Source organism: Amphiura filiformis, chromosome 18 (genome assembly GCF_039555335.1).
Source record: "Amphiura filiformis chromosome 18, Afil_fr2py, whole genome shotgun sequence".
Lineage (NCBI taxonomy): Eukaryota > Metazoa > Echinodermata > Ophiuroidea > Amphilepidida > Amphiuridae > Amphiura > Amphiura filiformis.
The window spans coordinates 38,015,063-38,038,953 of NC_092645.1; the positions used below are offsets into that span (position 1 = coordinate 38,015,063).

Sequence of the window (23,891 nt, forward strand, 5' to 3'; positions counted from 1 at the left end):
TGTTTCATTTTTTCAGCACGCAAAAAACCTATCCCTTTTAAAGGACAGATCCGCATGGTTAAAGGGCGTCGGAGTAAATTCACCGGTAAGTAGGCTAAACCTCAGAAGAATGCATCCCAGCTTTATTTGGGAAGTATCCAATGCTTCAATTTGTAATACATTACACAAATCCCCACACACATCTACACACGCACACACATGTATTGGTAGACTATGCCATAGTCGAATTTATTTAATTATTAAAATTAAAGTATTCAATAGTAAAATGGTCATAAAGAGTTAAAAATATCAGATGATTAGTGACAATATAAGTAATTGAATGTAACATTATCTTGCATAATTATAATGGCTCACTTTAATACTGAACAATTCTGATTTTGGAATCTACCAGTTTATTGATAGCGAACCCCGAAAATTCGACTATGGACTTTGAATTGTAAGCAGAACTTTACCCCCTGGACTTTGCTCTCTAAAAACACACTGTCAAGCATACTTGTTTATCAGTCCATTAACCACAAGTACTAAGCACAAGACGCGCTAGATGTTTGATGAGAGATTAACTTTCGTGTCAACACAAAAGCGCCGCAAATACCACAGACAGTTGTGTACGGTGTAGTTAATGGTAATGGCGTGGGACCAGAGGAGTTAAACCATAGCGAGATATGGGCGACCAATCACAAGGCAGATCCATTTAAAGATGCATTACATCATGGCCAATTTTAGTTAGGCCAGAAATTGGCCTAACTCTCCATATAGTCCCATGTTAAAAATCTTAACCGCTAGGCAAAGTCAGTAGTCCACTTGGGAAGCTAACAAAGAGAGGGAGTATGGTGACTGATCAGATGTGAAAATCTATCAATTGTGCACACATTAATTAATTCAGAATATTAAGCTTAAATACAATATCCAGAGTATGCACACTGGGCAAGTGGACTACAGGGTAGTCTAATGTATTGGCTGTCAAACAGGGACTCTATATTGGACCGAGGTAATTAACATTTACGCGATGTGTGTTCCATTTTGGATATTTCTTTTTTTATTTTCCCAATATTGGAGATATCGACCATGCAGATCTGGTCCAATCAGGCTAATGCTAAGTAAAAAGTTGTAAATAAGGGGAAATATTTCTCTTGTCCTCCCAGTTTGCCTCCCTCCCCCCACTTTAGGGGCAAAATCCCCACAATCACATAAATTTCCACTTAATGCTGCAATTTTGTGCAAAATGTGTTGATTCCTGGTGCCGCCATTGCGTATATTTAAAGTACTGTACTTTCACCCCAATAAAAGATTCCTGGTGCTGCCATTGCATATATTTAAAGTACTGTACTTTCACAACAGACATCTCTTTGGGTCACACATACATAGACCAATTTCAGTGTCCCCCACTTCCCTGAAACATGATAAATATTGACACTAACTTGCTCCAAAAATGACTTTCCCTGGACAATTACCAGCAATTAAACGCACACATCAGTTTTATGCTATTTTGCTGCATGGCAAATAATTCAGTTAATTTTGGTGCAAAATGGACCCATGAAGATGCCCACTGCATTTGACCCCATTTAAGTTAGGTGAGTACCGTCAATTATCTGCAACAGGATTTTTAAACAATTTTCCTCAGAAGGGGAACCTGGTGGGGTCACCCCCTAGATAGATCAGGTTATTAACAAAATTTGATTTCTCATATCCCATATTGAAAATCTACCAACGCCACTCACTGCAAATAGCTCAATATCAATGAAGAGCAAACAAATGCTACTGCAGGGGCTGTCAAACCCAAACCTTATACGTGATTAGCAGAAATTATAAAAGTACAATGCCATATGTTTGTACCCCTACATTTAAATGTACATGGTGGAAACAAATATGAAATCTGACAAAATTCCTGATAACACATACTCATAATCAAGCCCCCTGAATATTTTATACAATTATATTAAGACCTCAAAATCCTGTTAACACACACTAAAATGTGAGCCCTGACAGTTTTGTGTTTACGAGGTTCCATACCAACGGAACATAGTACAACATAAAGTTATAATTATAAGCTTACCACATTTATGGAGCTTACCGAAGTATTGGTAACACAATTATGTTTACAAGTAAACATTACCAGTAACTATCTCTTGTAATCAAGCCTGTATTTAGTCCATTAAGTCATTCATTTTTTAAACATGAATAGTTTTATACATCCATTGCAATATACAACCTTAGCACAACTGCCACAAGATGGCTGTTGGTATTTTTCAAATCTAGAAGAATGTAGTCATGTGACTTATACATGTAAACATCACATGACCACATTAAAGTACAATGAAAGCACATTGTAAGTACTCTTACATTGCTGACAATACCACCCGGAAAATTAGTCCAGGTAAAGCATAAATAAAGTACTGATAAAGGTTTAAGGTTTAAGGTTAAGGTTTTTTATTTCAAACTCTAATGGTGACCCGCAGGTCAACTTGCTAGAATTGGTACATTAAACACAACTAAACAGACACAATGCAATTTGCAGGCAGCAGCTTAATCAGCGCCAATATTGCAACATTGAAACAAACAACTATACAAACATCCAATCCAACCCAACCCCATCCCTCAGTAGGCAATGAGGATAAAGTGCCTTGCCCAAGGACATAACACGTTGGCACGAGCGGGGCTCGAACTCACAACCTATGTATTATGAGTCGGGCGCCTTATCCACTCGGCCACACGTGCTCCCTATAAAGTATATATAAAGTACATACTGATGTTCAAAATTTGGTTACGTCCAAAATAAGCACAATTAAAGTACACTCACTGACACTGGGAAAAAACTAAGTCCAAATAAAGTATACATGTAGTTAAAGCATACAAAATTTCACATATTTATCAAAATATTCATAAAGTATAATTAAAGTTATATAAAGCACATTTAAAGTACCTTTAAAGTACAATGTTTTTCCAGGATATGAAAAATAAGCACATTTAAAGTACACTTTATATGTTCTTATTACCCATAAAGTATAGTTAAAGTACCCATAAAGTACAGATAAAGTACATTTCTAATGTGCTTTATTTGGTCCAGGGTGGATTTCCTTCAACATTGTTAATTATGAGTTTTTGATTAAAAATGCATCGTTCCGCAACACAAAAGTACCATATATTACCACTGCAATCATAAAGGGTTCACAAAAAATAACTCATCCTTTAAAATTACAAAACATTTCTTTGCATAACTTGACATACATTTCGTTGATTTGAAAAATTAAAAAACCTGCGAATAAAGGAATCAATTTCCTACCTTTCCAAAGTTCTTTTTATAAAAAATCTTTTTGCTTTGGCCAAAAATAATCACATTTTCCAAAAATGATACATCCTATACATGTAGTGTACAAAAACATTCTCGATATCAATGTTTTGATTGATTTAATGGTGTTTTTGTTTTCTTTAATTTTTTCATGCATACAATAACCCCGTCAACCATGCAATCATCTTGCAGCATAAAAGAATGATTCATTGACATGTACGGGGTATTCTGGAAGGTTTTATGGTAAAATCAATTTAGGAGTTACAAAACATTTCTTTGCATAACTTGGCATTCATTTTATTGATTTGAAAAATTTTAATGCCTGTGAATTAAGGCATCTTTTTGCTACCCTACCAATGTTATCCCTTCTCAAAATCCTTTTTTTTTGTTGGTAAAAAGTAATCACGTTTTTCAAAAATGATGCTTTGAAAAAATTACATTTTCAGCATCCCATACATGCAATGAACAAAACTTTCTCGATGTCAATGTTATGATTATTGTTTTTTCCTTCACCTTTCTGTCCTTGATCCCTTAGTCACCCATGCAATCATCACGTAGTGCAAAATAATGATTCGTTGAAACTAATTTTGACATAAAATGAGGATGTTGAAAAGTGCAACTTTTTCTGAAAGCATCATTTTTAGAAAATGTGATTATTTTTGATAAATTTTTTAATTTTTCAAATCAACGAAATGTATGTCAAGTTATGCAAAGAAATGTTTTGTAATTTGGGGGGGGGTTACTTTTTGTGAACCCTTTATAATGGACCTTTTCAACAGGCCCAAATTTGTAAAAGTAAATAAAAAGTCCCAAAATTTCAGAATTTGCGTCTCGAAAAAAATCCACTTTTTCAAAATCCGCACCCCCAAATGGAATCCTGCGTACGGGCCTACTTTTTAAATCGAGGTTTTCCAAAGTTTGTTATGGATGACCTCGTTTACAATTCAGGGTCAGCGACACTAACGCAAACGCAATTGTTACATCTGAACCCAAATCTGCGTAAAAGACACGGTCAATCGTTGGGTATGACTTATGCAAGAGATTGAAAAATTTATATTGCAAGGACCTACACCAAATCAAATGTGCCACAGATGACACATTTGCATTTTTTCTATCTTTTACTGTCACATTTGGAGGTGTCAAATATTGGAAGTGTTAATTCAATGCTTCAGAAAATATTTCTCTGTGATAACTTATGTTGATTTTGGCTAAATATGTTGTATTTTCACTCAAATTCACAATTTTTACGCAATATCTTGTAACTTCTATTAGAAACGTACAGTTTCTAAATCTAAAATTCATAAGAAAGCTAAATGTAATTATATAAATTGTAAAATTTAAAACAATACTATCAAACGTCATACTCTTCATACCTAAAACAAATCAACTTTCCCGGTTTAAATCATTCTGGGACACTTTGTATCACAATCAGTTTGAACATAAATGTAGGTAAGTTAATACAAATTTTCATGTTATTTTCCTAAATTGCAGGAAACCAATGGCGTGGTCTCTGCTCTACAAAGGATTGTGACCAGTTTACGCAGAAGAGAGGGCTCTGTTTAAAACATTCAAAGTGAATAGGTAAACACATTCATTTTTCAAAAATTATTTTAATTATTTCAAACTGTAAGACTCTGGCAAATATTCCATGCTACTAATGTGACGATTCTCCTTTGTGTCTGTGAATCCTGGGGGCTATTACAAGACATGGAAAACAAAATCAACACATAACATCATCATATACATGTGTGATATGACCCAACACTAAGCCTCTATCAACTATGTAAGGAAACACCAGCTGAGATTCTTAGGGCATGTCCTTCATCTGTCGTAGGAAGAGCCCGGTAGAATAGTATGCTCACTGCATACCACATAGCTCATGGCAAAAGGAGACACTCATGCACCTCCTATTTAATCATCATCCAAACTGGGTTTTTTTTTTTACGTTGGGCATATCTAGGCTTTAACAGCTGAAATCTAGGAGATAACGCTGACGAAACTTCGGCCAGGCCTGGTGACCTGGTGAACGAAGGGGGTCGCCATAGATAGCTGGTCTGGGTATTTTTACAGGACAGGCAAGTGTAGCCACCTGTAAACGAGGTCTTTAACATGGATTATCTGCCCCGCCATTACCAGATGAACCACGGGAGAGCGGAGAATTTTTTTTTGATCCTGGGGGAATTGAACCCGGGACCTCTTGCACCAAAGGCAAAGACCTTAACCAGTGTGCCACGCTGCTCCCTAGGGTATGATGTTCTAACTGTTCTAGGGTATGATGAATTGATTCAAGCAAAACATAAAGCCACACTTGCCACAGATTGCTGTGCATGGAGAAATCTTTTGACTACCTGATGATCTGCACTCAAAGGATGATAATGATGATGATATATGCTGGTCCAAGTCTGCAGCATTTAAACTTGTCAAGAGCAAGCAGTTTTTACAACACACAATCAGTTCTTTAAAGGATGATTGTTGCTGAAAATATGATATTCTATTCTTCAGCAATATTTTCATAGTGTTCACATTTGGTACATGCCATTTTTTCATCAATTTGATATTTTACAAGTCGGGCATCGGTTTTTTTAGCTCAACACCCTGTCATAAACAATTGATGGCTAAACATGCACTCAGGCCTGCTTTTTGTGATTTGTTCAGAAAGTCCAAAAAGGGCAATATTTAGGGGTTTTATGTCCAAGTTTTTCTCAGAATTGGCATATAAGCACTCTTTTTCATTCGAAAAAGGTCCACATTTTGGAAGTCCTGCACCCTCCCAATAAATATGCGCATAGGCCTGATGACACTGTATTGCATTGATTGAAAGTGTGTGTGAATCATTATGGATAATGAAATATCATAGTTAAGAAAATGCAAATCAACACAAATTGTGATTCTTTAATATTACTATTGAGTGCGACATGTTAACTTTTTATCAGCTGCTAGCTAGACATTGCTTCAGATGACTTAGCTTGACCAATAAAACAGCTTGTTTTTCTATTATCAGACACCTGTGGCTTTTTTCCCTTTTTTTGGCACCACCTTTAAGATAATATGAGGCTTTTGAGTACACTTTTTGACATCACCCTAATCAGCAGGGTTTTTTTCACTGTCTAAAAATTGAGTTTGAACTGCAGCAAACCTCTGATTTGGAAATTCAAAAAAATGTGGAATGTCTGCCTGCAAAAAGGGAGGAGCACACCCTGAGTGATCCAATTAATAAAAGTTTCTGGCACTCCAATCTTGTAGCACTTGCTCAAATTAGTGGGCTGCATAATTATGCGAAACAGAGCCTAATAAAAACCCAATGCCTAAACACCTCCATCATAAAGGTGAGTTAGTGGAGAAGAATATACTGTGATGAAATTTAGTGAAATTGGATCGCGCCCATAAGACCTTCCTCTAATGAAATTACCAGGGTAACCACCTACATAATTATTTCCTATTACTGTATTGGCTGCAGTGGCAGTAGTTTCCTCCGGACCCTAACTGTGCACTTTGATTTTGTTTTTGTTCCTGTGTGATCGCGGCCACTTCATCTCAACTTCAAGTTGTGCTACAGCTTGTGAAGCAAGATGTGTGTTTTCAAGCGACTCTGGTTCAAGTCCATGTGCGCTCATTTGTTACTTAATCAACATAGGTAGGATCAGTTGTTCCAGTATTGTCCATGTCATTATATTATAGCACAGTGCAGATTCTATATCAGGAGCTTTTTTTAGCTGAAAGTACAGTGATCTTTCTGCTTTCAAGTTATTTCCAGCAGGGCATGGGAATTCACATAAACGTAGAGTCGTGTCCAGAGTCACTCTAGATACAACATCTTTAATTGCATGAAATTCTTTCTGCCAATGTCCACTGATATTTCAAGTTGTTTCTCTTGGTGAATTGTCTGATTGACTTAAGTTGTAGCTTAAGTTTAGTGTTTACAATGTCACTCGAATTCAAAGTTGTCTTCTGCTCATCAATAATAATCAGGGCTGGAAAAAATTCCCCTGGAAGATGATCAAAATTTCCCTTCAAAACAACAATTTTCCTCCAAATTCTTATGTATTTCTTTGTTTGAGGACCTTAATTTCCCTCCAAACATCCAAATTTCCTGGGAAGGAGCTTCCCACTTTCCACATACTTTTCCAGCTTGTGCCACTGCTGGTTTAATCGGTTTCTTTTTCTTTCGATTCTTCATGTTTGTCACTTACTCTGGTTTCTAATGCTGCTATAGTCTGACTTTGTATACCTTCCTAGAGTCAATAATTTCAATATTGTTTTTTAATGTATCTCTAAATGTAATCATGAAAAGGACATGTGTCATAACCTTGCCAACTTTTCAGCACACACTGATTTTTGAAATTTGCGACACTCTTTCACCTTCAAATGCCCATATTTTTCAAAGCATACCACCCAGCATGATAAAAGTATACATTTTCTGAAAGGAAATTGAACAAGGAATCCAACCAGAGACGCAAAAACACTGCAGATGTAAGGTTCTAATGCTACATTTATGTGAAAGAGACAAAGCATCAACTGACAGGGGTACAGGGGTATAATGTCACTAACATTCCTGTGTTACGCCTGCATCTTATTTAATGTCATTTTCCTGTAGATCAGAGTAAGGGCTTTCCGGCAATATATAAATGTATAGGGGGTTATCACTTTCATAAAATGATGCAACCCTTCAAAAAGTGACAGAAATAAAATAAATTTGTCATATTTTCTTGGAGAACATGGGCCTATCAGATAGCCTAAAGCAGCTTACTACGAGGGTCATTCAAAAGTTCTACCTCCATCGACATATCTCTGTGAATATCTTAAGTGCCAGGAAGTTCAAATCACTCATGATTATACTCTGAAAGTTTGGCAACAAAATAAAAGTTATTTGATGCAAATGTTATTTTTGGTTGTTAAGGTGTGTTGCTTAAAGCTTTTTTTGTTTTTTTATTCAGCTGTACTTGGGCCTGCGCCTGGTGGAAGGGAAAAAAGAACATACAAACAAAGGTCCACCAGACCCCATCTTAATTACGGTAACCAAGATAGATACAAAGATACAATCAGATTATGACAGTAAGATTTAAATAATACTGGCCCACCACGACAACTGGACCCAACCAATACCCCTGTTAAAGTCATGTTTTTTTATGATGTGGTTTTGTGACATGCAAGAAAAAATTTCGCACTTAAGAATAAGATGTTGATATTTTTCTACTCTTACATCACAGGAACCTGGTTTTGGTCTTATTTTTTAAGCAATTTAGCAGGCTAAAAGAATCAGGAAAAAATTAAAACAATTCACTTTGACTAATTAGTAAAGCTTGTTAAGTGGAATTAGGCAGGGGTGGTTGTGGAGGCGGAGTAGGTGGCAGAGCAGGGGAGACGAGCCGTTTTGGGACTGTAGAACCAATCAATTAAAATATCGTTCATAAGAGAGTTGTATTTTCTTCTGTCCCTAATAGAGATATCAAATTCAATAGCAAGATCTTCAAATGTTTTCATGAAGTTATGTCCTCTATTAAAGCCATAATGTGTGATTTGCTTCACAGCGACACCCTCAATTTTACTCAGATTTCTACTTTTTGTATAATTATAATACCCAGTGGTATACTAAAATACTTCGTAAAAGACTAAGCCTGAAGTGCTTTATTAACAGTAAAATTTAACTTTTTGTATTAAATCCGGGTCAACCTGGTTTTATTCAGAGTTCAACAATCGAGTACTTGCTATAATGTACAGTGGATGTCAGCTTGTATGTACACACGTCAGCGTGATGCTGCGTGCAGTTACATGTAATACGATCGGCGAGCGTAGTACACGCAATGTAGGCGTTGGAGTGAATCACAATTTTCTTCGTTATACCTCATTTGTTTAGCTCGAAATTAAAAGAGGATAATGTGATCAGTGAAAACAAACATTTAAATAAGAATCTATTCTTTATGCAAATCACACATTATTGCTTTAAGGTCATATAAAGTGCAAATACTATGTTCAAACCAATCCTGATAAAAAAAGAACTTCTTTTTAAGACGCACCTTTTGGTTCCACCAAATGGAATTCTGAAGATGATAGTGACTGTACCCAAGGTTCTCTTTCACCTTATCCCTGAACAAATACCAAAACCCTGAGGGATTCAGCTAACTGTGAATTTTTTAAGAACACAATTTGGCGCATCAGCTTTCCATAAAACTGTAGTATATATGAAATACCTTAAGAACCTATTTCTCTAAAAGTTTCCAAAAGCTATCATAATTGGGATCTAATAAATGTTTTGACCAGACTAATTTCTGAGCTTGGGAAAAAGCCTCAACGTCAATCATACGCAACACTCCATCACTGTAGTCTTTGAATAAATAATTTCTTTTAACCCTGTCATTCCCACCATTCCAACTAAATTTTAAAAACAAAGTGTTCTATCTGTGTTGGTTAAAGCTAATACAGATTTGGTACATGGAAAACGGTTTGAAAAACCAAGGCTAATTTTGATTAAAAAGTAGGCCACATCTATGTGGAAATCATTCAGATTCGTTCCTGAAAATGATTAAATTGCTTAATTTTTGTTCAAATAGTTTAATCAATATCTAATGCTTGCAGGTAATACAGTTTTGCTGGGCATTGTGTTTTTGGTTTTTTTTTGGTTTTTTTTTGCACAACAAAACCAATACATGTTCAGGATAGCCTTCATTTATTGACCCTTTTCCATAGCTTGTTGACTTTGAGCGGGTGAGCACTTGTTGGTTAAAGTCATATTAATTGGGTCATAAGTTGAAATCAAATTATCCACTTGGGAGCAAGAGTGGATAAGGCGCCCGACTCATTATCCAAAGTTGCGAGTTTGAGCCCCGCTCGTGCCAACAAGTTGTGTCCTTGGGCAAGGCACTTTATCCTCATTGCCTACTGGGGTATGGGGTTGGGTTGGATTTGATGTTTGTATAGTTGTTTGTTTCAATGTTGCAATATTGGCGCTGATTAAGCTGCTGTCTGCAAATTGCATTGTGTTTGTTTTGGTGTGTTTATTGTACAATTCTAGCAATTTGACCTACGGGTCACCATTAGAGTTTGAAATTAAAAAAAAACACCTTCATTCCTAATAATAATGAAAATTTGTCTTACAGTTTGTGCATAGTACCCCACTACCTCCGCCACCCCTGCCATGGCCACTTGGATTGAGTCCCACTGTATAAATGTTCAAGATGTCTTATTTGACAGTGTTCCATCGTTAATAATTGGTGTTTTAGCTATTATTTGATACCAAAGTTACTTTCAAATCTTTTTTTATTCCAATGATACATTAAAAAACCGAATGACAACAGTATAAAATGTGACACCACCTATTTTAGATGTTGAGTTCAAAGCACTTGCCCCTATCATTAGCTCAAGGCAGTTTAATAAACTACGGAAAAAAAATTCTTTATGGTTAGGAAATTTACCTACTATTAAAATTTAGCAACCAATTTTGTTCGTTTCCTAAATAATCGCATGTGGGAGATTGTCCTGCGCATTTTGACACCTCAATCACTACCCTACGACACTTCTGAGAAAAGATATGAATGTTTAAGTAACACGAGGTCGAAAAATGAAAATTGCAAAGAAGCCTGTTCAATGGTTTTAGAGCTCATTCACTGATCCAAGACGGTTTCATTATTCCCGCCTTTTCAGTTTTAATTTAAAGCATTTTAATTGATGCATGTTGGATAATCCTTTGCTTATTGTGCAGATGAAATGATCAAAGACAAAGGTGAGTGGGTACTAAGACATTTACGTTTTGAGAGATGGATTTGGAAATGGGATTCAAAACAGGTCATGATATAGCTGCATTCCTGGAAGCAGAAGGAATTGAGACACTTGAGTGGCCCTCCAGAAGCCCTGATCTTAACCCCTTGGAGAACCTTTGGGATCAGCACAAGAGACGAGTCAACAAGAAGATAAAGGCAGATACAACTTTGGTGGGATTGCATCGCATCATTGTCAACAAGTGGAACGGGTTTGAGCAAGGTAACATTCGACTCCTCATTAGGAGCATGAGACGCCTCGTGGCTGCTGTAAGGGAAGCCAACGGTGGACACACAAAGTATTGAAAGACTGGTAAAGAAACAGATTAATCTCAAGTGAAGTTGGAAGTGGCAGTATGATGCCTGAAATGTGCTCAGCAATTAAACAAAAAATGTTATCTGCATGTTTGTTGTTTTTTTGTGTTCTTTTCTGCTGAAAACTTGAATAGGCCTTTTTGCAATTTTCATTTTTCGACCTCGTGTTACTTAAACATTCATATCTTTTCTCAGGGGTGTCGTAGAGTAGTGATTGAGGTGTCAAAATGTGCAGGACAATCATCCGCATGCGATTATTTAGCACACGTACAATAGTAGTCGCTAGATTTTAATAGTGGGTAAATTTCCTAACCATAAAGAAACTTTTTTGTGTAGTGTAGTTTATTCAATTGTTTCAACTATTTTACAGAACAAAAGTTTAGATTATAATGTCAGCTTTCTTTTGATTCCAAATTTATTGATATACACTAATTTTTAAAGAAAATTTCAACATTTTTGAAGTACGAGGCACAAAATGAAATTTACCATAGAGTTTGTACATAGTGAGTCGCTGCCTCATGAGCCACTGCCTCCAGCACCCCTGACTTGGTCAATTGAATTGAGGGACATTATGCATCTGTTCAAGATGAAACTTTCCATAATTAATCATTGATCTTAGCTATCAATTAATACCAAATTTACTGTCTTTCTTTTTCACTTCCAAAGATACACTAAAAAAAAATGATCACAGTATTCATAAGGAAAAATTCTTTTGGCGTCACAAGTCATGTGTCCGTCCATCAGTCAGTGTGCATGTAGGTGTAGTCAACTTCAGTGCCGGATCCAGAACAGTCAGAGGGGCGGGGGGATCTTGCGCGACGCATGGGGTGCATGAGGGTGGATGTGCCGCCCTCAGAAGTTAGAAACTTTTGGAAAATGAAGACCCAATTGAAGCCATTTGGTGGAGCATTTTGTCACTTTTATTGTGTAAAATTGAAGTTTGAAAAAGTCTATAAACAGCCCAATTGAAACCATTTGTGGACAAGTTTTGACTTTTATTGTCTGAATTATTGCTTTATAATTATGCACCCATAACGTTGCACACGCAGGGGGTGTCTGAGGGGGGATGTGCTCCCCTCAGAAGTGAGAAACTTTTGCAAAACCTAATTGAAGTATTTGGTGGACCATTTTGGCACTATTATTGTGTAAAATTTTAGTTTGAAAAAGCCGAAAATATCAAATTTGCAAAATGACAGGCCAATTGAAGCCACTTTTTTCACGGCTATTGTTGGTGTGATCTGTGAGGAAATCACATCTAAGTGATCCGACCAGGTGCATCTTGTTCGCGCTGAACAGGCGTAACTAGGTTGTTGTATATTCTATAATTTTCCTGGTGTGTTAACTGTGATTACATCTAGACACCAGTTAAATTTTGAATTTAAACGGGACCCTAATTTAATGCGAAAAACGCCAAAAAAGAGAGGCACATCAGTCATGACACGAGTGGCTTTTTACGCATCATTATTTGTTTTCAAAACACAGCTTCACAAATCGAAATTGGAAGGGTTTAGGCTATTTTGGACGCCTGTTTGAGAGAGCTTATTTATCGTTTAGGCAATTTATCATTCCTTGAATTGTATTCCTTGTGATGGCTTAGTCTCTGGCCAGACTGTGTGTGGCTATCCCGAACAAACATGTTTGTTAGGAACGGCGGCTTTGTAAAAGACTAGTGCTGGCTCGAAAAGTAAATACAATTAGCACTTGATAAAGTTTATTATGTTTGCGCTGGGTATAAGGTAAAGCCAAGAATTTTCCGCGTTGCGGAAATTCCGCGAAAATCACGGAATTCGGAGGTAAAGCGGAAAACGCATTTCTGAGAAAAAAATAAAAAAAATAATCAAAAATGACCTAGAAAAAGGAAAAAAATACAATTGAAAATAAATAAATAAAATACTAAATGAAATGGGTCTTCAAAATTCATCAAAATAAAGTAAAATCTGTCAGAAATTTACCTTACAACGCCCCATTGCAGCCATGATACCCAATTACCCATCCCAACTTTGCAAATCGCAATGATCGTCACAAGATTCTTGTGAAATTTTATTATGTCAGAAATGTGCTAAAATTACAAAGCGGAGAAAAGCGGAATTTAGCATTTGTAAAGCAGAAAATTCTTGGCTTTAGTATAAGGGTGCATGAATGTTAACCATCGGTAAATATGATAAGGCCGAGTAAAAAATAAAACATGTTTCTCATCCCTCCCGCTTCCTTTTTAGAGACCGCTTCAATTTTTTTTTTTTAAATACAAAAAACTGCTTCTTTTTTTGAGGCCGCTTCAAATTAATTTTTATTTTTTAAATACCTAAACAATAAAAAAAGTCCTTTTGCACATATTTATATTTGCACCTATATTTTGCGATACAAAGTTTAAAAAAAAAATTTAAAAAAACCTTATCCTCTTTTCTTTTTTTTTTTTTTTTTTAACCTGGACGAGAAACATGTTTTTATATTAATAATTGGTCCAAGAGTTGTGTTCTTCAAGAGTTATCAAGTTGTCTTCTTAATAGGCCTAAGTTGTAAAGGACTACCGACTCTACAGGGATAAACCTGACTTCAGTCGGTCACTGAACTGACATTGTAATTGTAATGTCCATTTGCTCTAACATGATTAACATTCGGCAAAATGTTCGGTTTCATATTCTTAATTTTGTCACAAAAACTTATTGAATGCTCACTTGCTCCATAAGATATTTACTGTTTGTAAATTAGTCTTTATTAATTGAATAATGACAAACAAGAAATGTCTTTAAAAAGACAATGCCACGGATGAAGACCATGTTTCATAATTTCAGTGGTAGTCCATGATATGCTGGTAATTTGTTTTATGTGTAAATTAATTTCCGGATGGGACATATGGGTATTTATTGGTAAATACCACAAAGAATATAGGAAATACAAATTTACTCTTAAAATGTGTGCTAAGCATATCTAATTCAGAATTGTATAACAAAAATCTCCATGCATATCAATCCAAGCAAGTTTCCTGATAATCCGACAATCAATATTCAGTTGACCTCAGATAACCTGGAAAATGTTCCCCACTGAAAGATGATAACATCCACCAAGTTTCATTACCGTCCAACAATCCAACATAGTACAGCAGACCTCAGATGACCTTGACATGGCCTTGAATATGTTTGCCGCTTCATGGTGATCACATCCACCACATTTCATGAAATGCTCAACTAACCACATATGACCTTGACATGACTTTAGCATAAAAAAATCATGAAAATGTGAAATGTGTATGATGATATACATGTACACTTAAAGTCTGCACAAAAAGAAACGCAGTTGTTATAAAAACGACTGTAGCTTCAGAACTAATAATTGTTTTCACAATATTTCAACATAAAAAGAAGGATGATTTATTTACACGCATTTTGATACCCATTTTTCCAATTTTGTTCAATATCAACTATACAGCGGTGTTTTAAAAGAAAAATACCCAAATTTAAAAGTTGCAGCTATTTGTATTGATTTAAAGTAACGTGAAGATATTAAATGACGGGCTTTACGTGCAAGCTGGCATAATAACTATTGATAGCTGTAAACTGTAACTTTTTAAATTCGGACATTTTTTTAAAAGCACTACTGTGTTGTTAATGTTAAACGACATTTAATAAACGGGTTATCAAAATGCACGTCCTTCCCATCATCATCATCATCATCAGTCGGCTGCGGAGCAGGCGACTACAAGCTTTATCCAACTGTTGTGATCTTGGGCAAGCGAAACAATTTTGTTTGGCTGCAGTATCCCTTCAGTATCTCCCAGGAGGTGCTGTACATACTATAAGTACAGTGTCCGCGGCCGTCCCGGTTTCCTCTTCCCATGTGGTGGGATTTAAAGGGCATATTCTTTCACAGGCTCGTCATCTTCAAGACGCAGTATATGGCCGAGAAATTTGAGTTGATGAATCTTGACTCTGGCAACCAGTGGAGTGGTGCATGGTGTTGGTCAGATTATAGATGGTTTCATTTGGGATCCGATCCACACGCTTGATGTTTAACATGACTCTGTTTAACCCGAATCAAAGAATGCTCCTTTTTCTTTCTCTCAAAACAGTTAGAATTTATTCCAGTCGCGTCTCGATCGCTTGTTATACTTGCGTAAGCTTAGACACGCTGGACGCTGAAAGACCACACAACAAATGGCGCGATTTAAAACGCTAGATATGCGGAGCTATTGATCAATTGGATTGATCATGACACACAGGCAGAAAAACAGGGCCTATAGATTTAAAACACATCAAATACCACAAAGAAAACAATACACATTCGGATCACACAAGGTTCTGAACAGAAACGACACATACGGGCCAAAACAGCACAAAGACATAAACCAATCAATAAAACACACCATCCAGGATCACACAAGGTTCCCCTACCCTATACCACAAACCCACCGAGAACCGCGAATGCTGAGAACCGCGAAAGCCGAGAACCGCTCTAGTTTGAATTATTGGATTCAACATCAAGTGGTGGGTGTTAAATACAGACACAATAACGAGCACTTGTTTGTATACGCAGGGGGTGTCTGGAAATTTTGGAAATCCGATGACCAAGATTGGCCAAAATTACTCATGTGTGACGTTTGACTCCCAAATGGGTCATGTCAAATGTAAATGCTGGGGTAGTGGAGCCTTTGTCCAAGTTTGATATAAAATTGGAGACGTAGTCGAGTCCAATATTTTACAACTTATAGCGAGACCAATAAATATTGGGCGTAAAACATCCAATTTTATCATTATTTATTATGTTTTGGATCCAATATTTTCACACACTTGGATCCATCAAAACATAATAATGGTTATAATCGGTCAAATAACAAATAATGAAGGACAATTATGTCAAGGTTGACATAATAAAGAAAGAAAGAATCGGAAGAAGAAACTGCTGGGATACAAGAGTCCAGCCGTTGCTCGGCTGGACTAAAGAATGAACACTTAAAAATGTTGTTGCAGTGTTTTTGCTCAATCAAATCAGTGTTTTTGCATATAGACCAACGTTGTAAAGATGTTTTCATGACCTTTTATAAACCTAGAATATCCACAATTTTGTTTTAAAAAACAAAAGGAAATGGCCTCTAAGCGCATCCAGAAAAAACATTTTCCAGGGCCCTAAAGTGGGCCTCTGGACCTCACACCGTTTTCTGTGACTCCAAATTCCTGCAATTTTGTTTATCAACCCTTTTTTTGGGGGGGGGCGTTTTGGCCTGCCTTTTCAAGGTTTTCTCACCAGTTTCAGATTTTTTGATGAAACTGAGTGACATCTCTGCAAGATGAAGATTTTTATTACCGGTACCATATAATACTGGAAATGTCAGACCCCTCTCTGCCCCAGACTGTTAAAAAGTTAGATCCACCTATTCTATAATAAAATTTTCAAACACACTCCTTATAATTATTCTCCAGTCCTTATCCACTTTAAAACACTACATGTATCTGAATTTGATAGGCTTGATCAGGAGCTAGAAGAACAAGATGTGTTGTTTAATTCTGCCTCACCATGTCAGCTCAAAATGCCCACATTTGGGTGGATATAAGAGTACAAATTTAAAGTTTGTTGGAAACCAGAATGTGACTTTAATTTTACTATGGAAATTATACATATATAGCAACATAAGTGCTTAACAATATTAAATTGGGCTGGAAAAGAAACTTTTTTTTACATGGTCATATCTTAAAATCCTGTCCATCAAAATAAACCAAAACTAACACATGATTACTTCAATACTCTACTCTAAACACATGTAATAACTAAGCATTTGTCCAACTGACAAAGCAGCAAAATGCACTGACATGGAACAGCTTCATTTGATCGAGTGTGTAAAGCAATTGTAATAGCAATGTGGACTTTCCTGTCTCATGATTGCCTCACAAAAATAACACTTGTCCCAACAAGCATAAACACACCGCAACATAGGCGAACATCATGGACATATATGCCCGTGCCCTGTTCCTTTTAAGCCCAGCTATTATTAACAATTATATATATTATTCTTATTGTATTGTTACAGATTTCTGAAATGTTATAGAGTCTAATAAATATGTTATTTTTCCATGTTTTTGCCATAATGCCAAAGGTTTTGCCATGATTGGGTTAAATGTTTATTACAAATGGAACAATTTCATTGCAGTAATATTATTTTGCTATGGCTGCAACATTCATTGTTCTATTGTGTCTGATTAGAGCGCTGACATATTGGAAAATGTTGCCAATCAATATTCATGAGAGTGCATTCAACGTCCAATTTTCAGAATTAGGTGACTTGTGTTTGGCAGGTGCGAAATGCATCTGACTGGGCGTTTTAATTACGTTACGGCATTGATGTCATCGAATGGCTGCTTAGTGCTGTTATGTTTTTAGTTCATGTAATAATTATTACTATCATACCACTAAGGGAAACATCAAAGAATACCGCTAACCTGATATATTTTCGTATCTAGTCAGTGACTGCGTATTTTACGCTTTACATCTAGTCAGTGAGAGCGTAATGCGCAAGCACAATACGCGTATACGGCGAGGTACGCATATAAAGGCAATTCGCGTAAACCGGGTGTGTAAAATGCACGCGATACGTAATACGCGGAACTGTCATCTAATTTTGTAATGTTTTTCCTATTTTGCAACAATTAAAATGTTTAAAAACATAATTATTTCAATATTTAGAATGACTTAGTGGCATGATAAATTCGTGAATTGTGAATTTTTTACCTGAAAAATCGGCCTGAAAAAGGCATTAAAGCAGGTACAAAAGCATTGTATTGGTTCAGTTGTTCCTGAGATTTCTCTGAGGTAGCTCTGGATATTTTAATAGAAGTATCTGAAAAATTGAAATTTTATGTTGAAGACTATAGCCAGCACACAGACCATTAATATTTGTCATATGTTTTCTTTGTTGGCAGACACTGGGAGCTACAGCTACAGTCATCAAACTCAGAAGGACCTGTTTTTAGTTTAGGGGACACCGTACGTTAGACAGCATGATTCCTGTGTCATTTTGGTATGGGTGTCAGTGTATAATATGAACAGTTTCAATTAAGTTTTAGATGCAGTATGGGAACCTTCAAGTGGTGTTGATGTTGATTGTCACATAGAGATTCAGATGAGGTCAACTTGTATGCTATTATGTTAGAATATTAAATTTGGTCTCATGCGAATAGTTCAAATACTGTAAAGATTCACCAAATGGCGCGCATTGGTTCCTTTTGGCTTTGGGTACATTTTACACACAAGTAGAGAGCTCCCTCCCATGAAAATTCCAACAAGACTTATGAATCTGTGCCCTTTAATACATGTATATGCTGCCAGTGGGATTTTAATGTGAGAGCACCTTTAATTTGTGCCTAAAATTCCAGATGTGTCAATGGAGCCACATGGGCCATTAGGTGTATCTTTACAGTATTATTGCAACCAGATTTGGGGCATATAGCTGCACTAGCTTTAATGTATTCTTATGAACCTTCATGTATTCTTAGTGTTCAGGGTCACATGCTGGGGCCAGGTGTCATTTGAAGATCAACTTTTTAGCATCATTTTGGTACTGTTGGTTAAAATTTGGTTCAAATCCTATTACAATCAAATTTTGGTCAACTTGAACCCAAGAAGATTGTATTCAAAAATTATATATGACCCGCTCTGACAAAACCAAGAACAAGGTGCATATTTGACATTTCAAGATTTGAATAAAAATGTAAGCACTAGACAATAAGCTGTAAAATGATACCAAATTTGTATATAAATAGCAACAATTACTTTTAAAGATATGGATAATTTTGTAAATGATACCTTGATATATTGCAAAATTGCTATTCTGAGTAATGGATCAATTACTTTCCTACCTTATACAGGATTGAAAAAGGGATTATCATAGTTCAACTATCATTTATTGATTAAATAATTAAACCTCTTTTAATAAGTAATTTGAAGGATTTGAAAGTCCACTTAGTCCCACAGTCATATACCATGAAATTAATAATTCCAAAATTTCTTTTTTTTATGGGAATGTCATCTTTAAAATCTCAAAAGCATGTCTGTGTCTGTGTCCGGGTTTTGTTGGAGCTGGTCACATATACTGACCTTTCCATGTTTGTGAGTCACTCATGGAAGCAACATAGCTAGTGTGCCTCCAGATTTTGTTGCAGTGCTCCTGGTAAATCTTGATTCAAAGTGCCTGGTTGTTTGCATTCTGCATGTAAAATGTTGGACCAAACACGGTTGCAATGCTTAAGCATAAAAATGAAAAAATCGTTGAATTCAGACTCTTGCCGATAAATGCTGGAGCACTTGCTATTTGCTTGCCCTGAGTGATAATTCAAAAATGGCTGCTTTCCCATATCATTACGCATGGTACTCTTTGAATGTAATATCTGTGTTCATAGCTGCATCTGTGCATCATGCTCTGTTAAAATTTCCACGTGACACTTTTTAATGTTTTTATGATTGTAGCATACAGTGTAATAGTCTTAAGATTTTAGTATTAGATAGTAACGATATGTAATTTCTTTATATTGCTCTTTTTAATATTATTGTTAACATATTTATTTCCATACTTGACGTGTAAAAGTGTAAAATGAGGCATTGCTTATGATTACCATACGCTGGCGAAGTTACGTAATAATCGGATTAACTAACATAGCAATAGGTGAAAACAATTTTTGAAAATACCGCGCTGCACTGATACATTCATGTGGTACCTCTGCATTGAACCATATCATGCTGATCACTTGCACCTGTAATATTAGTATCTTTGAAAAGACCTGTATTGTATTCAATCTATGATTGCAGACATACACAGGTGATTAGTGTAACCTGCTTGTAGTGCAGCGCGATATGTTCACAATTGTTTTCACCTATTGCTATGGCAATTAATCCGATTAATTACGTAACTTCGCCAGCGTATATTACAACATGTTTAGGTTATTATACATTTATTAATAACATTCCAACATCCTTCTAAGCTCTAACAACAGCAATACACATGTTGGTGCGTTATTGGTGCAATAATTATATATACCCCAGGGTGGTGAATAAATGGGAGGGATAAAGATTTTATGGCAGGCCAAAAAGTGAGGACAAGCATTTTTGCACCGTTACGCCCTAATAAGGAATCTTAGGACGTAATTCCTGCTTGCTGCACTCACATCATATATATAATAATAAGACCTTATAAGGGTTTAAATTTTGTTTCCCGAAAATCTGACATGTGGAAACGCATGGGGCAGAGATTATTTAGCATGTCGAAGGGGAGGGGAAATGGTTTTTTTAATGTCAAAATTGGATAAAAAATTTTTGGCATGGTCCGTGAGGGGACTTTTTTGGGCATTTAAAAAATATTTTAGCGCATTTTGGCTAACCATTTTGAGAATACACCACCCCCAGTACACATAAATTTTGCAGAGTCCCTAATAACTCTTATGGAAGATATCCTTGTATACTCTGATCAGCTCTTAATAGATGGGACTTATAACACAGCATCTATCCAAATTGCACTTTGCATGTTGCGTGACTGCCTGGCGCTTTTGGGAGTTTACATGGGCGTAAGTTCAGACTTTATTGACTCACACAGTGTAACCGAATAATTCCTGCCTTTTTTGAGCTGATCATATAGTATGAACATGTTGTAGTGTAAGCAACACCTCCTATGCTTTTATGTGTAAACTCCTGCCCCCCACCCCAACTCAACACAAGTTGGTAACCATGTGTGTTAACAAATCTTTCAAAGAACCACTTTGCAATGATTTTTCATCAAATTACCCCCCCCCCCTTTTTTATGCACAATCAGGGACAAAATTTTGCCAAAAGCAACCCCTTTTTTTGTGCTTTTCAGTGAGTAGAATTTCAAACACCTCAATGACACAAAATATTTAAACATGAAATTACCAGATTTTCCCAAGTACCCCTTTTATGCAAATTTTGCAGACAGTGCAAATTAAATACACCCTATTTTGCCAATTTCGCCACCTCACTACTGCATGGTAAAAAATTACCCCTTTTCCGCACTATTTGGTAACACTCATGGTTACCAACTTTTGTGTTGAGTTGGGTGCTGGGTGTAAACTACATAAACAATAGTAAAAGTTTTTGTATTAAATCTGGAGATCTCCGGTTTTATTATCTGACTTCACTTATGGAGTGATTTCTAACACCTCTTCTGCATGTGCAGTGCTGTGTATCATTGAATCAGTGACGTATAAACTTTATCACTATTCATCTTGCATCTTATTTATATACGTCTCGGCTGCTAAAGCTCTGCTCAATAATAATACACTGTACAAATGATCGACGATCTAGTGCACACATTGTATGTGCTGCTGGAATGAAATAGCAAGATTCAAATCCAATTGCAACTTAAACTAAGTCATTCTTAACTTTCAAATTGCTGGAAATCAGTGAGTTTTTGATTTTCAACTTTTATGTAAGAAATGAGGGGAAATGTTTAATATTGGCCGGTTTTTCCTACTGAATTTTTAAGTAATACATATAAGATTTTAAGTGGGTTTTTATTACACATACATTACATAGTGACTCTGATAGAAACGTACCATTGGAAAATGCCCATACCTTTTGTATTTTGAAAATTGGCCACTTGGTTCTTGAATATAAACCTTTTATAATGATACCCACATTAATACCGAAATTATCAAATACTGGGTATTAGGTCTGAATAGTTTGTTTCAAAATATTGAAAAAATATTGCACATTACTTTGACTTGTGCAATTGATCATGATGAGGTGTGATTTTAAAATTTTTATGATTCAAGAATGGATGGGTTAATCGTGGTAGCTGCTTTATCGCACAATAATATACACTTTACACTTCCATCTACATTATTCTGTTTTCTGATGGTACAGTACAGTTGTTTCAGAGATCCGTATAAAGGTTGAATGTAATTTTACACAAGAAGAAGTGGCAAAATGGTTTTTATTGTTGACTTGATTTGGCCTATGTCCTTATGCATACATCAAAGATATACAATGCGCAAAAGAATTAGGCCTATATAGACTTTATTCGACAGAGAATATTCAATGTAAAACATCTGTTATTTAATTTATTCCCATTCTATCTCCCGTAATGTTTAAGTTGTAACGAATGTTTGATGACATAAAGTCAATATATTTCTACCAGAAGTTTCTGCGAAGCATCTTATCGATTTTACGTCATCAAACATTCGTTAGAACTTAAACATTACTGGAAATAGAATGGGACTAGATTAAGTAACATAGATATGTTACATGAAATATTCTATGTGGAATAACAGCCTTTAAGGTACCAGTTATCTTCACCCCTGTATATCCTAAATAAAGAATAATATGTCTAAATTAAAACAAGCAGCCAATACCTGTACTCTTTAGCTCTGATTTAAGACCTCATGTGTTGAAATTGGTTGAGAATTAAGGGATGGGGTATGAACATTTGGAGAGTATTTATTGTGGGACATTAGAGCACATCAGACATATCGAATTGCATTCTGAATACGAATAGTGTCCTTCTGATATCAAATAATTTAGATTTATTGAAATTCCCAAATTAATACACATTTTATGGCAAATGATTAAAATTGATATTTTGATATTTAACAGTACTCGAAGTAAACTTTATAAATCTGATGATTTATACTTAAAGTGTATGTAGGTGGGATGAAAAGTTGACGATCAATTGAAAAATTTTGACCTTACGTATTGAAGATATGGATTTTTTTCCCAAACCAAAACAAAAATTAGGTCTTTTGGGAAAAAAATCCATATCTTCAATATGACAGGTCAACATTTTCAATTGATTGTCAGCTTTTCCTCCCATGTACACACACTTTACGAATATATCATTAGATAAAAAAAAAACTTCGAGGACTGTTATATGTGAAAAATGTTGAAAATATCAAATTGTAATAATTTGACATAAAATTTGTATTACTTCATGTATTTCAAAAAATGAAAATTATTTGATATCAGAAAGACATTCTTTGTATTCAGAATGCAATTCGATATGTCTGATGTGCTCTCATGTCCCACAAAAAATACTGTTGAAACACTCATTCCAGATCCCTAAGAAATGGTGATCTAAAACCTAAGAAAAGAACAAAATCAATCAAACTTTGCACTTTCAAGCCAGTAATCAATGATAGCACAATTCTACTTTTAATGTGCTAATCAATGCTTGAGAACACTTTGGGTAGAAATCAATGGGGCATGCAATGGAGCAAACTGCAACTTTCGAATTGCATCTTCATTGGGTTTTTGAATCATCGTGTCTTTATTTCTTGAACGATTTCAACGAATGAGATCTTAAATCCGAGCAAAAAGATGCAGCTATTGGTTGCTGGATTCAATTACTCAGACCGAAAGTGGGGGTCTCACGGTGGTGAAACCCCAGCAGGGTTTGAAGGGGCAGAGATCCTGATGGGGTCTAATGGGGGAAAAGCCAGTCAATGCCTAAAAGAATGTACAATTTTAATGGTAAGTTAATAGAACTAAACTGCAACACCATGACATCCATTATAAATCAGCCTTTATGGCAAGATGGCAAGTCCTGCCTG

The 23,891-nt window shown here is 35.9% G+C and overlaps 1 protein-coding gene across 2 annotated transcripts in view; it reads left to right on the forward strand.

Annotated features, from left to right (window-relative positions):
* LOC140138665 (uncharacterized) overlaps nt 1-22,984 on the forward strand; it is a 65,892-nt gene extending 42,908 nt beyond the window's left edge. For both annotated transcript variants that reach the window (XM_072160404.1, XM_072160405.1), the window contains 3 exons: nt 17-85; nt 4,778-4,867; nt 18,261-22,984. In XM_072160404.1, the coding sequence (XP_072016505.1) occupies nt 17-85; nt 4,778-4,863 (155 nt within the window). In that variant the 3' untranslated portion in view covers nt 4,864-4,867; nt 18,261-22,984. The remainder of the gene's footprint in view (nt 1-16; nt 86-4,777; nt 4,868-18,260) is intronic.
* Nucleotides 22,985-23,891: the final 907 nt, after the last annotated feature.